At 38.2% G+C, this 15,743-nt stretch overlaps 1 protein-coding gene across 4 annotated transcripts in view; it reads right to left on the reverse strand.

The window, feature by feature from the left end:
- Positions 1-15,743, reverse strand: part of glsb (glutaminase b) — a 48,064-nt gene that overhangs the window by 12,471 nt on the left and 19,850 nt on the right. For 3 of the 4 annotated variants that reach the window (XM_066641370.1, XM_066641369.1, XM_066641372.1), the window contains exons 6-15: positions 15,463-15,626; positions 14,821-14,943; positions 13,751-13,809; positions 6,893-6,925; positions 6,734-6,792; positions 6,414-6,480; positions 6,166-6,216; positions 5,206-5,382; positions 4,457-4,588; positions 2,113-2,205 (exon numbers count right to left, since the gene is read on the reverse strand). In XM_066641370.1, coding sequence (XP_066497467.1) covers positions 2,113-2,205; positions 4,457-4,588; positions 5,206-5,382; positions 6,166-6,216; positions 6,414-6,480; positions 6,734-6,792; positions 6,893-6,925; positions 13,751-13,809; positions 14,821-14,943; positions 15,463-15,626 — 958 coding nt within the window. The remainder of the gene's footprint in view (positions 1-2,112; positions 2,206-4,456; positions 4,589-5,205; positions 5,383-6,165; positions 6,217-6,413; positions 6,481-6,733; positions 6,793-6,892; positions 6,926-13,750; positions 13,810-14,820; positions 14,944-15,462; positions 15,627-15,743) is intronic. The other variant, XM_066641371.1, reaches the window with a different exon arrangement.

Raw genomic sequence — 15,743 nt, forward strand, 5'->3', positions numbered from 1 at the left:
AATATTTAGATCTGGTGACTGTGCAGGCCATGGGAGATGTTCAACTTCACTTTCATGTTCATCAAACCAATCTTTCACCAGTCTTGCTGTGTGTATTGGTGCATTGTTGTCCTGATACACGGCACCACCTTCAGGACACAGTGTTTGCCCAGTAAGACCATGTGCATCCAATGGTTCAATGTGTAATTAATGAAGATTGGCCACCAGGCTGCTCCAATTTAGCCCTGAAACCTCCCACACTACAATGACAGGTGTTTCAGTTTCATTGTCTAACCCTTGTATATGTGCATGTATGTATGTGTGTCTATATATATATATAAATATAACATTAGTGCTGTCAAAATAAATGTTTTAATGCATGAGGGAATTTAACATGTTCATTAGCTTAACACCAATTAACCTTTTTACCAAATTTGCCCACAACATCCTCCTATTATTTACTCATTTTTAGAGTCTAGTGATGTATGAGCAGTTTTATTCAGCGGCGTAAACACAGCTTCTCTACTGTTGAATTCTGAAGTTAGATTACATTTTATTTATGTTGAAATATGTATTAAATATCATAACCCTCTCTTTTACACTCCCTCCTCCTTCTCTCATAGACACACACACACACACACGAAGATCCTGTTTCCATGTCAGAGCCACAAGTCGCCCTGTAGCCTTAATTTTCTCCGTTAAACATTGTGTCCAATGCTAAAGTTCTTCCTGAATCTTGTACACTGAGATATTGCAGTAATGCAACAAAGTACAGTTCACACTCTCCATTTTGTCATGAATATCACACTGTATACTAGCGTTTTAACTGTATTGTTGTGATAACATTTTTTTAAAGACACTAATTAAATCTAATTCCATTTTGCTGATCTTATATTGATTCATTTACTTTACCTTTATTTCAGTCTTGGAGACAATGTGATTAATCATGATTAATTGCAGCAATTTGTGCAATTAATTTTGTTTTAATTGATTGACAGCACTAATATCGATAGATAGATAGAGATCGATATGTATGAGAGAGAGAGAGATAGATAATGTGTGCCTCTTTATGATTCACAGTACTAAATATAGTATCATAATAACACCAGACAAAAAGCAAAGGTAGTACGTTTATCTACAATAACCTACCAGAGAATAAGGGTGTGTTTTTGCACACCATGGCGAAAAGTGTTTACCTCAAGACTAGGTATTCTTGCATGCCACAACACAGTTACTTAGAAATAAAGATCTTTTTTAAGATCTAGTTTCATTAGAGAGGAGACAATGAGAAATAAAGCCTTCAGAGTAGGACAACCTGACCATCAGTCTTTAAATAGAAATAAGAATAAGTACCACTTGTACAAAAACCCACTTCTGTTGCCAGTTAATAGGGAAAGTGCTGCTAGGCATGCAGAATCAGAACACAGCATTTCATGCAGAGCAGGTTTTGCAGGGTTTCTATAATAACACAGAACTAGAGTGCTGCTTTTTAAACGTTTGAACGAATAAAGGTGTGCGCAGCAGAATGAAGGTGTTAGCAGGACATCAGTTTCACCTTAAAATAACAATGACAAAGGCTGAACAAGATTACTTTAGGTTCAGCACTTTTAACTAATACACTAACCAATGTATACAGGTTTGTAGCATATATTCCTGATCATAACTAAAATAGGTAACGGTTCTAGAGCAGAACTCCTCCTCTTAGTTGCTCTTTGAAGGCCTGTGTTATTTAACACCGTTAGTACATCAAGAGCAGCTGTGGGGTCGGAGAGGGGCAGCTAGAGCTCAGCAGCAATGTGAAGTCATGGTTTAAAGCGAATAACACTGGTAACTGATCAGTACATTCTAATGGTTCACATTATTTGGCATGTAGTGTTAACACTGTCCTGTAGAGGCCAGAAGATTTCACCAGCAGTTGACTAGCTTAGCAGCACAAGTCAGCAGAGTGCGGCAACGTGACAGGAAGAGGAGGCTTCCTCTTCTCTGAGCCTCAGCACTGAACCATCTGTCCATGGTAATGGAGGAAAGAGGCGGCGGATTTGGGAACAGTCACTCGTATAGGACGCTGTGTAGTGCGTGGATGGGGCATGCGGGGACGGCTAGGTGGGGAGGCAAATGAAAGTGCGCACTCACCCTCTGGTCACCGCCCTCACGCCGAGGGTCTAGCTTCTTGGCGAAGTGCCGCAGGTTGTCGTAGTTGTGGAAGTTGAACAAGGACACCAGATCCTGCCAGGAAGAGAACATAAAAGAACGTTAAAAAGGGAACAAATAACAATCTGTACACATTTAAAACTTCAAAAACACATTCAAAGTCCATCATTCTTCCAAGGTCTTAAAACATCCTACTACCTTCCATAATCATACACCACGAAACACTTGTGTACAGGTTATTTCATAATATTCCATTAAAACAAGAAGAATCGCACCAAACTGTAGTTCTAAAATGTTTTTTTAACAGAAATAGAAGACGTTCTTTTTGTATTTTGAAACTACAGTGCCAGATATTAAAAAAATATATATTAAAAAAAATATATTAAAATTTCAGCCACATTTGTTATTGCTTGACATAAAGCCAAAATCATGTTTTCATAAACAATATATTTTTAAGAGGCAACTTTACACTGCAAGAGAAGTGCTGAACACTTTTCCACTCACTTGGCAACTTAGATTCAGGTCAGAAGTTCAGAGTAAGTTTGCATTCAGAGCCGGAAATATTTCACCAATCATGACAAGACTAATGTGCTAACTAAGGCTGGTTATAATATAATATAATGGCTTGCCAAGTCACATATTAAATAACATTGTACATGCTCCTTGAGCTACCATGGGGCGATTAAACCTGGGGATGCTTAAACCTTGCTTTGTTTCCTACATGAGCATTGTCTGGCTGATTAAACCACACATCATTTGTTCCATAAGCAACACACAGTGTATTTAAAAACCGCATGGTTCACTTTGTAAGTTACACAGGGTATTTACAGCCTGCTGTTTGCTCCATGTACTACACACTCCACACACACCATTCACTCTGACTTTTGTTGGGTATAATCACCCATTTTAGTCAACAGTCTGTTGCTACACGAGTGTAAATTGAACACTGCACTAATAGCTACACAGGGAATTTAAACACCACCATTTTCACTCTACCAGCACTGACTTGAGTGCTGAGTTTCTCCTGCAATACACTCTTTGTCTTTCTTACATGCCCTGCCAGCACAGACCTGCTGAAGGTTAGACAAGAATCAACAGTAACTGAGGACCAGCAAAATAAAGAAACTGTTCTCCTATCAGCAGTGCAGGAACACTCACACACACCCTAAAGAGAAAAGTGAAGTTTCCTGAGTAAAGTGACTCTCACCCAAACTTCACACAAACCCATTACTTAAGAGTCTAAGGCAGTGCCTTCCAAGTAATTTCACCTGCAGGGTCTACTTTAACTTAAGAATATCTGCCCAAGAGTATTCTGTGCTTGCCTCGATGTACAGGGTGGTCACAGTTAAACAGATCAATAACTGGAGCTTTCAGTGTGCTAGTGTGTTTTTTAATCACTGTATGTTCCATAGTTGTTGTCAAGGTATCAACAAAAGTGATACACAAGATAAGTCATCACAACCCAGCACTGATTCTACCCATGTCGTCCTGCCCTTCTCTCAGATGAGCTGGATAAGCTCTGGTTTCAATTTCATATATTGGCTAAAAAATAAAAATACATCAGCAACTTTCAGGGGCTTGACAATCACTCAAAGAAAGAATTTGCCGACATGACTAGGACATGAACTTCCTGGGAAATAAGCACTTGCTAAACATGTTTGAAAAGTCCATATTCTACATTTTCTTTCATTTTTACTCCCTCACTGAAATAGAGCACAAAAACTATAATTACTTTTTTTTTTAAACAACCTTTTTCAATCTCTCTTTATCTTAAGATGTTTTCTGAATAAATGTATAGGCATTTTCAATCTACTAGCTGTGAATGGTATGTTTTGCAAATTTAAGGTAAATCTATTTTTTTTTACCTATATTTAACATGTCCGTGTGGTTGTTGAATGTTAGAAGACGTATCACGCATGAAATAAGCAGCCAATTTTGAAATTGCGGTGCTCCAAACTGTGAATTCGGACAGCCAAGGTTTCTTACATCATATATCGAAAGAATCAATTCTGTCAAGTGCTTTCAAGTTGCAGGTGTGCAGTGGAGGTGTAAAAGTTCAGACAGAGGAATACAATGATAAATATAACAATAATAATTAATCCATGCATAATGAATGAAGGTGAAGGTTTAGCGGTATATCCAAGGCATTTTTAAGAGGACTATTTTCTTGGAAATAACTGAGGTTTTAGGGGTTAACTGATGACCAAAGAGAACATTATAATGTTTACATACAGCATGAAATCCTTATATAAAAATAAATTAAGGAAAATGTGTTTTGCATTACATAAGCCACTCAAGTAGAATTATAATGAGAAAAAAAACATACCTGGCAGAACTGGATGCCACGCACACTATTGCCAAGTTTGTCCAGTGGAGGAGACCAACACATGATGCCCATCACATTGGGTACTACCAGGAGGATGCCCCCTGAAACCCCTGACTTGGCTGGCAGACCCACCTGAGAAACGGGGTTCATAAACGGGGTCATCTCTTTTCAGCATGAATTGTGCTGTAGCTAAATCTGAGACTAGGAAATCCTGCATGTGATATGACTGTGAGACTGTTATGTCCCACTGTGAGAAGACTATGACGTTTGCCTGAGAGGACGTGACCCCTGACCTGAACAATCCTGTGTGAGTGCAAAGATAAACTCCCTTCAGACTAAATATCTTCCCTGAGTGTGTGTTGATGTAAGTGAAAACAAGATTAAGAAGAAACAGAGACGTACACCACTGTTCAAATGTCTGAAATCACTTATTACATTGTTCAGTTTACATTTAATTGTACAATGCAGATTTAAACATTACAAACTACATGGTATTTTAACTACATTTTTAGATATTTTTCCTGATAAACCCTAAACTAATGTTCAGTAATTCTAAGACCTATTATACATTAACAATTATACATTATTAATTATTGCAAATGATTCTGTGATGCCTATGTTACACCTCTTACACTAATATTGCAAACCAATAATTAATGTGGGAGTAACATATACTGTGAGAATTGCATATAATACAAGCTAGACACTTGAAGGTATGATATAATGGTTGGATGGTTGTTGACACTCACGTGGAAGGCAAACTGGCCTGAGAAGTCATACATGCCGCAGGAGTGCATGAGGCTCAGTGTGTTGCGTACAGCCTCGGGATTCAGCACACGCTCGCCTGTGATTGGACAGAACCCTCCATTGGCCAGAGTGGCAGCCATCACACTGGCACTCTCACAAGTCACTTCAATGGAGCACAGCTACACAGACACACACAACCAAAAATAAACCTCAGTCCTGTAACATTATCTATATACAACACTAAACCATTTGCCTTCAACTTTAGTGTTCGTAATCTATATTAAGCAGCATTAAGAGGGTTCTGATTGGGCTCTCGGCCCTAAATCACAGCAATGATGTTGATGTTGTTGAGGAGTGTGGGGTCAGTTGAGCAGGGCAGGGTTGATTAAGCAACGCAACCCACGTGAGTGTGTCACACCAGTGCTGTTCTTCCCTTACACATTCCCACAGAGCCATGCCTTTACCACTGAACCATTAAAGACAGAGCACACTCTGAAGAGCCATACAGATCTGCAGTTGATACTGAAAATGTATTTATCAGAGCTTTACCACTGAAATCAAATCAAATATAGTCATATGCAGAATTTTACACACCCAGGTGAAATATGTAAACAACCCGAATACAGTCCAACATATTTTAACTGGACATTAATATTTGACATAAATTGACTTTATATTAATGATAATAAATTAGTATGCAAGTATTCACAATTGTTTTTTTGTAATTTTTATTGATTAGTTTGCCAGTCGGGCTGTGGGGTCTTCTGTAATCAACATCTAAAAAAAGTAGTTTAAAGCTAAAGTTTATGCTTTCCTGTGCAAAGCTAACGTATTTAAATCTCCCCCACAATATAAAATGCAAACACTTAATTGCTGCAAATTTAAACAGCAAACATACTGCACCATCTGCACTCTGAGAATTGAATTTTGAGTGCTGTGAATCACTCTGCAATGTTTCTCACCTGGAAGTAGAAATCCAGGACGGATGTCATATCTGTGCCCTCAGGAAAACACTGGAGAAATACATATGCACCAGAAGCATGCAATATATTAATAAAAAACAAAAACATGTTTCTCTCTCATATTTACTAAGAATGTCTTGGAGTAAAGAAGAAGAGTGAAAAATCTAACCACCTAAGATTAGAAAATCACTGGAAAATATGCGAGAAAGTGGTAATAAATTAGTGTACAGCAGTGTCTTCACACTAACCTTTTTCTCTTTCAGGTAGTAGCCGATAGCGAAATTCCTATCACCTGACTCGCGCTCTGACTGGAATCTGGGTTAGAAAAAACACCCACGCACACAAACACACACACGTTTCCATCTCTCTCCATACCAACCTTTAGTCCTCCACTTTCTACAGAACACCTATAATAATGTCAGGTGTACATATCCTTTGATTATGCGTTATCAAACATACTGATATGCATGACACATTCATTAAGTATTAAGAACCAGAGCAGGTTGAAACAAACTGGGCCTGTGAATAATGCAGAGGGAAAACAAAGCAGCCAGGCAGCTCTACTCACGTCGCGTTGCTGAAACCAACATATTCATTCCCGGCCATTTTATTCAGAAAATTCACCACCTGCCAGAAAGACAAAACAAGTTAAAACGGGGGTTAAACCATGTGCTCTTATTAGCCCAATGAGACCATGTGGCTTAAATGGTTATCCCATTACACTTACATAGTCAAACTTCTCTGCATTGCCTGCCTTTTGCTGAAAGAAAAAGAAAAAAGAAAGCAATCAACAACCTGACAGATCATTTGACTATTCCAAAAGTCATTTGAACCATGTGAGAACAAAAGGCTTCATTAGCATTACTACATACTATCATGTACAGACAAAACCACATATCTTTTAAAGAGAAATTGTTTTTCCCCTACGGTGGTACAGTGCAAATCAAGATGCATTCCAACAGAAATGTGACTACAAAATTGCACATTGCACGGTGATTTTAACATACAAATCAAAGCAATAAAACAAAATCCAATCAGTTAGGGTTATTTTGTTAGACATAACGCAAGAGGAGACTACAGAAAGATGAAGTCTATTCGGAAGATCATAAATCTGCTGCAGTGAAAGTACTGTTATGTCAATATTAGCTACAGTAGGAATTAGCTAGGTGATGCACTGTTATTCTCTACAGGGCAATGGACAATGGATTACTACGGGTAAATCACTTTGGTTAAAGTCTTATATGATCAACTGGAGGCCAAACAAGTGGGGGGTCATTCATTAAAGTGAATCATGTCCAAAAGAGCAGATTTGAATTGTACTGAGTTGTACTTGATACTGTAGCTGGTTTACTCAACACAAACCTACAACTGAGGATAACGTGACGTATGTAATTGTGAGGAACCTGCAGATCAGCACTCAATAACCCATGACCTATGACTTAGGTTGCTAGGAGACAGGAGTCAGCAGAAGGGCTGCACGATATAAACATGATGGGCCTTCTCTTTGTGACCTTACAGATAAAGGTTGTTGTACATTTTTCACCTTCCAAACTGGAAGGACGAGGATTTGGAACATTTACTAAAATAAAACCCTTTAGGGTCAGTGTGCCTAATTCTACCATTTTATAAAACTGAAAATATAAATAGTAAAGACAGAATATACATTGTATCCACCCACAACATGACTAACGAAATTATTTTATTTTAGCATGAGGTATATGTTTTTCTGGAGGTGGATTTAAATTAGTAATATTATTTATTTATCTGGTTAACTGCTCAACCTGTAAATTTAAACACTGTCCGTTGTAATATAATTCACAACAGCTTTGATTTTATGTCATTTTCTAATTTTAGGAAGAAAAATTCCTTTGTTTAGTTTATATTTTTAATATTAACAGATTTCTAATCACTGAGGTCTCAGCGAGGACAGTTTTGGTGAATGCTTCACCAGCACTCAAATAAGCCTCAAATTCACAAATGTTCAATTGTTATAGAATAATTCTTGTGAATCTTTATTTGACTGACAAACGAACAAAGGAAATATTTCCATTTTCTTTACTGACCATATTGATTGTGTTTTGTAAAAATAAATTTAAAATCTGGTGCCTGCAACACACTGCAAAAACATTGGAACCAGGCAAAATGTGAGTGAAAACTACACAGAATTATTACAAATAATGTGTCACAGTTCTGACGCAATACATTATGAAAGGGTTAATATAAAAGGTATACAAAGAGCATTCATCAATAGTTCAGTTTTTGCAAGAAAATTATGTCCTTGCTCATCACAGTTCACAAAATCACGAATGCTATCAGGAAGTCAGAGGAAATCTTGATCAGTTAAGGGCTCAGCACTACTGCAGAAAATTGCTGCCAGTTCAAAGTGCTACATCCAATATTTTAAACAAAAAAACAAAAAACAGCTATAAATTCAAGGTCAGGCCTCATCTTGCATGAGTTACCAAAGCATGTGCTTGACTGGCCAGCCTGCAGTCCAGATCTGTCCCCTTTGGAAAATGCATGGCCCATCATGAAGTGGATGATCAGACAGCAGTGACCACAGACTCTTGAGCAGCACAGGTCTTGTACACAAAAAAATTGACCTGCAAAACTGCAACAATAGTATTTTAATTTCCCTAAAAATTTAAAAGTAAAAGAAAGCGAGATGTCATCCAGTGGTGAATATGACGCTGTCCCAATTTGGTTTTTGAATGGGTTGCAGGCATCAAATTTTAAATAATAAATATTTAATGAAAAATAAAACTGAGATAAAAATATTTGTCCTTTTGTCTGTTACATAAAGATAAAAATGAATGACCAAATTACAGATTTTATTGCATTTTTGGGAAGTTTCTGAAGTTTTCTGGAAATGGGGTTTGTAGTATAAACCCAGGCTATTTTCCTCTGACAGGATGCACCCTGGTTGTGTTTACTCACAATAAGAAACAGAAGCTTTCTTGAAGCTTTGCATCTGTGTTTCTATGAATAAAAGCTACTAATGTCTTTTGAATACGCCTCATGTCCCACCTTATCTTTCCTGACAAAGATAGGGCCCATATCTCAGGCACTGTGCTTTAATGGCACATGCTGTTAATTTGCGCACCTTTTCTGCTTGTTTAATTATTAGTTTTTATCTTTGTTTGCCTTTATTTTGTGGCCATTTATTATATTTGGTTTAGATATTGATTGTGATTATCACTTAAATTGTAATATTGTGCAGCTCTACAGCTGGACTTGATGGTGGGAAGGAGGGATCACTGAAGGACTCGGAGATGGGCGAAAATTTGAGGAGAGGGAAGGACAGTGAGGAGTGGGCAAGGTATTGGAAGAACACTAAAGTTTATATAAGAAATGCCAAACTCCTTTCCTGAAAGTTCACAGCACTGCAAGGGTTACTGGTTTCCATTCTTTGAAGGAACACTAGAAATAATGCAGTATTTTTCAACCTCTGACTGAACCATATTATTAATTACCATTAAAGGAGCAATCTGTAGTATATTTACTGTACTCAATCCTAAATGTCCAGGGTGTGTGAGCATAGACTAAGAAAGCAGGCACTGGGATCCCTGAGAGTAAAGCCAATATATTCTCTTTGAGAAGTGCCCATTCCGGAGCTGAGATCTATTGGTGTTTAGGCCTGAGATCCTGCACTCTGTCCAATCACATTACAGTCCAATCCCACCAGGTTGCCAGTACACACAAGAGCTGATGCAACAAAGCACCCTTCAGACATGAAGTGACGAAGCGAACAGAGGTAATGTTATATTTTACCGGATCTAAAAAGCCACAGTGCCCTTCCAAAACTCTCAATTACCAGAGATGGAGTAAAACAAGAGGAAATACTGGCCATGCGTTTGGAAGATGGAGGCAAGAATACAGAATAGATCCAGAGTTAGCTCATTTTCTCTGAACAAAGGAGTAAACTCCATAGTTCTGCTTCAAGTGGGCAAATAACACCAATATGTTTTTCATTAGAGTAGGAACATGTCTCAGTGACATGATGTTCACTCAATGTTTTGTTTTAAATGGAGAAAACAGGAAATACGTTTTGTTTATAATGCCAATAAGACCCATTTTAGCTGGAACTAAATTACTGAATATAAACTGTGAATAAGAAGCAAGGATGTGCCTCATAAAATTACATTTACGGTTGAAGGAAAAATCGATAACACCACCAGCCTCCTCTAGTCTAAACATTTAAGCTGGATTTACAGAGTAAAGGCTTGTAAATTCAAGGACATTTCAGGCCACTTATTCAATCATTTGCCTTTCTCTAGGGTAGATGTAGATGATTTAGTGAACTGATGTACACTTTTCTGTGTAAATAGGTTGATATCGGCACATTTTTTTAATCTGTTATGGACCAAAGTTTTTAAATTAATCTCTTGCTTGTTCGTGTTAAGTTCACATTTCCTCAAACTGGCAACTTGTTCAAGCTTTGCTGGGAGAGGAGGGCGAGGAAGCGGACAGCTCTTCCCACAGTTTTGAATCTGCACTGTACTTTCATTTTAAACACTTGTTGTCAGTATTACAGATTGCTCCTTTAACAGTAATCAATGGTATGAAGCATCAGAGCAGCAGAAAGATGGCCAAGATTGCTTGTGGAATTGAAAGAGGAAACCTGCACTGTGCAATGGCTGTGCCCCTGCAAGAGTGGAGTTTGATGGTCTTGGTCTAAATCTTGGTGCTGAACGTTTTTAAATCAAATGTATCTAAATCTATTTTTAAGTACTCTATTCTCATGTTAGCACTAACCACACTAATGTGTGTGTGTCCTACAATGATACAAACAAAGAAAAAAAAGTAAGTGCAAAGGAGTATTTATATTTTGTAAGTACCAGCACAGTGGGGTACTGAAAACTCAGTGTGTTCCGGCTTGTTTCAATGAGAGGGGAGGGAGGATAAAATGGAAAGGAAAAATTACCAACGTCATTGACCTGCTGCAGTGGTCAAAAAATCCCACAGTTCCTACGTCTGTAAAATATGCAACAACATAAAGAAAAAAAGCATACAGAGAAAGCCTTCATCACCATATTGCACTCGGCAGCCTGCATGGACCCTCGCAGCAGGAAGGAAAATCTCATGCGTTAACTTGGTACAAAAGGATCCTACAAAAACAGCAGCTCCCACAGACAGTACAGCACTGAGTGAACAAACACACATAGAAACACACACCTAAAGAGTGTGCGTATGTGTGAAAGTGCAACCACACACACTCATTCCATCATTCATTCATAAGTAAGTAATATGACACAATGTAAACAAACAACTACGTCTTCACACATGATAAATAAGAGTGAGTGGAGGTGTTTAACATGGTTAAAACCCAATATGCAGAGGTCACATTCCATCAGGTTGGTGTGGGTTTGCTGGATGAAAAAAATTAAAAAATGTAAGCAAGACAAAATTAAATTGTAATTTTCCTGTGTGACTCCATTGTTACAATGGAGGAAAAAACTTCCTGTTGGCGTAACATGAAATAACATATGGGAACATGCTACAGAAAGGGTGTGTGTGTGTTTATGGGATATATGATATGGGACAGACTGTTTAACATTCTCCTTAGTTCTTGATAATTTGCACAAAAATACATATAGTCATCTGGCTAGAGACAAAGGCTTAACAAACACACAAGCTGGAACATCTATGTGAGGATTTTACTGCATTTAGCCACTCTACTGGCAATGCTATTGAATGGAGATAACACAAGCTGTGAGTGTGTGTGTCCGTGCAACTATTATAAACTATTCGTAATTGAACTACATGATTTTCAGTGCAAGTCATTGTCAATATCTTAGCAAACTGACAATGAATAGGCTTCAAAAACCAATCAGATGAACATTCTGTGTGAAGATTTATGCCATAATATCTATCGATTTCTGACCATTTGCTGTACAGGAGGTCCTCGGGTTACGTCAGTCCTGAGTTACGATGTTTCATGGTTACGACACATCTCCCATTTACTGTATAAAGCCTTGTTTCGACGTAAGTGGTTTTGCGTCGTAAACGTCGTAACGTGAACTTCGTGTGTGGTGTGCGCGGCAGAAGAATACGCGGTTATGCGGCTCGGGACCGAGGAGGATAGGTGTGAGGATAGGATAAGTGCTTACAGTATGTTATTTACGTACAGTATGTACGTATGTTCCGACTTACACCGAAAATCGGTTTACGACACGACGTAGGAACGAATCAACGTTGTAAGTCGAGGACCCCCTGTATAAAACTGTTTATTTTTTTAAGGCAAAATATCATCAAGAGTATCTAAACTTGCTCGAATGTAAACTGCTATCTTTCACCTCTCAAACATCCTCGACTGCTTTAATGGGTGACTAAAAGACTTCTGTGGTTATATTAAAGTAAACAGAGTGCCCTAAAGCCTTTTCTGCTTTACACAGATATATAGTCATACAGTCAGTTTTCAAATGTTTGTCTTAAGTTTATTTTTTTTTTTGTATAATAATGAATAAAGCTTTTAAAATGATAGCATACATGTGTCAGACTCCCAGCTCAATGTGAAGCTGAAAACAGCGCAGTGAGAAAGCTAATTGCTAGTGTGTATACGAGTGTAAAAATACGCAAATAGATTTTTATACACAATTAATCACCAATAACTGGATAATCTGTTGATTAGTAATTACTAATACTGAATAACTGCTAGTGATTTACAGTTACATCACAAGTAAAAAATCAGTTTGTGGCAATCGTTTAATACAAACACAAATATGAATGGAAAACTACTTTGTTTCCACTGTATTCTAATTCCACTGTAATCTGACTGCTTTCCCACAATGTGGCCTCTGCAATTTTACACCCAGAACTTACCAACACACACACACAACCCCATATACCACACACACACACACACACACACACACACACACACACACACACACACACACACACACACAGAAAGAGGGTGGGAAGCAAGGCCCCAAATTCCAAGTCCACTATATAAAGTGTATTTCTTTATTAGACCTGAGTGCTATTATTATCTGTCTCTGCTAAAGTGGAACAGCTTCTGCTTAAAACTGCTGTGCTTGGTGGAGTCAGAGGAGATGATGACTAGCCAAAAACAGGAAGTTCAAATGAATTTCATTTAAGAATTCATTGGAGACCAACAATCTTAGGAATGTTCCCAGAATTAGTCGACTTCCACATTTGTTTTCGTCTAGTGGAAGTGGAAGTCTTGAGTGCAAATGTTATCTGGAAAAAGTGTGCACAGTTACGATGAAAGGGAGGTTCACAAGTGGATCACGTGTAATGCACATGTGTGTGTCCTGTAATGGTGTAGTTTTCATTTTACACACCTACAACATGCACCGAGGGCCAATCCCAAGCAAACCAATCCACCATCCTCAAAAATTCACTTACATCACAGTCACTTTACGAAAATATAACTTTGAAACCTATAACACTCAATGTTCTTCTCGGTCTACACACATTCTACATGCTGTCTACTCAAATTGAATCTTAAAATCGCACTCCTAATACATAAATCAAGACATTTAAGCCACTAAATTGTAAGTACAGTTAGGACAAGTCATAAAAGCATAGATATAAAAACAGAAACCAGGCATATGTTTACCTTTATCAGGGAGGTACATACAATCGCACCAGCATTCACCATTGGGTTATGGGGTTTATCTGTGGACAAACAAACAATGTTACATTAACAGTTAATAATCAACCTTCAACAATCAAGACCTTTCATAGATGCAAACTGAAAATTGATCCAGTTTATTGATAATATCTAAAACACCATTAAGTGAACAAAGACCGTTTAGAGAACTGACAAACCAGGTGTGCACTGATTTTAACATTTCTCTCAGTCCTTTCATCTTCAGAGCTTCACACAGGCCCTAAATGTACTGAAGCTGACCAAAGCTAGAGCAGGACTGAGGTATTTCATGCCGTCATCGGTCCCTGTATGGATTCACCAAGTGACAAGTTTGTCTTTAGAATTACAGTTAAAACTGGCTTCCTCTCAGTTCTCTGTTGATATAATTCCTCCACAGTTGCATCATTTCCTGTCACTGATGGTTGCATTGTGGAAGCAGATTGCAGTTTCCTCGCTCAGCTAAAGTTTGAGACCACATTGATCAACATTCTCATAGTGAAAGTGCTAACTGAAAAATGATTAGTACAGCTTTCCCCTCAACAGTACACTGTACATCCCCTAAATGAACATTGGCTCCTTGAATAGAGCATTTCATTCAGATTAAACACTATTTCAGCCATCTGACTTTTGAGATTATTCATATCATGCTGCTCACAAAAAGAAACATTAATAACATGACTATTATAGCTACTTATAATTCCAATCTAGGTAGTAATCACTATCATTCACAAAACAAGGAGGAGTTTTAGTATCAATAATGTTTGTCTCCTATTTCCTGAGCTGTGGCTCTTGGGAGTCATCATAAGCTTGTGCTGTGTGCAGACAAACCCTCGCCTTCAAAAACCACTCATCACAAAGCATTATTATGGGTTGGGACTCTGAGCCACCAAATGTTCCATGTTGTTATGGTTATGGAAATGGAAGATTGCATGGACTGTGGCACAAGCAGAATAATTTTATCTGAGTACTCATTGGATATTGTTAAAATACAGTAGAACTAAAGAATCTGGCAAAGGTTTAATCAGTCCTGAGCCTACCTGGAGTCATTGGGTGCAAGGTGGGAACACACCCTGGAGTGAGTGCCAGTCTTTTACAGGGTGACACACACTCACACATTCCCTCACACTTATGGACACTTGAGTTGCTAATCCACCTGCCAACTTTTTTTTTTGTGTGGGGGGGGAAAGGAAACAGAGCAAAACAATATATCCTGCCTCAGGAAAACAAAACATTGTAATATGATTTATACTATGAAAACTACATTGATGCCATATCTTCATATCAGTTTCAAGATTATTATGATGACTTCTGATTTATGAACAGTCTACTACACACTCTCAGACAGACTTAAGGAAGGGTGAAGAGTGCAGCTTAATCTGGTTAGCAGTAAGTAACATGGCTGGGGGATTTACGGATTCTCATCTTTGGATATATATCCCCCCTATAAGAGTTATGTCATTGTCAGGAGGCTGTAAAAATTGCTGATTAAATTTCATGAGCCAGTCATGGCCGCTGCACTGATGTAACAAAGTAAAGAAGAAAATTATATCTAGAAGCAAACAACAATGATTTGAAACTTGTCACATTATAGCAACAGCCTCTAAGTCTAAATGCTAGCGCTAATCCCAGCCTGTGATGGACTGGGTGCCATTAGGAGGCTCAAAGAGACTAATCCTCACCCTCCTCGTTCAGAAAGAGTTTGTTGAAGCGTAAGCCACTGGGCTCTTTGCCGATGAAGCGGTGCACGTATTCCGTGCTATGGTCATGAACAGCAATGGCGTACTTCAACGGCTTTACGCACGACTGCAGACAGAATGGCACTTTGGTGTCGCCCACTGTGTGTCTGTATGGGGGAGAGAAAAAAAGGGAAAGAGATAATTATTACCTACTGTGCACATTTTAGTGTGATGGCAATTTACACCGCGTACTTCTAAATATTATTTACCAAACTGCAGTCAAA

The sequence above is a fragment of the Hoplias malabaricus genome, chromosome 12 (genome assembly GCF_029633855.1).
Source record: "Hoplias malabaricus isolate fHopMal1 chromosome 12, fHopMal1.hap1, whole genome shotgun sequence".
Classification (NCBI taxonomy): domain Eukaryota; kingdom Metazoa; phylum Chordata; class Actinopteri; order Characiformes; family Erythrinidae; genus Hoplias; species Hoplias malabaricus.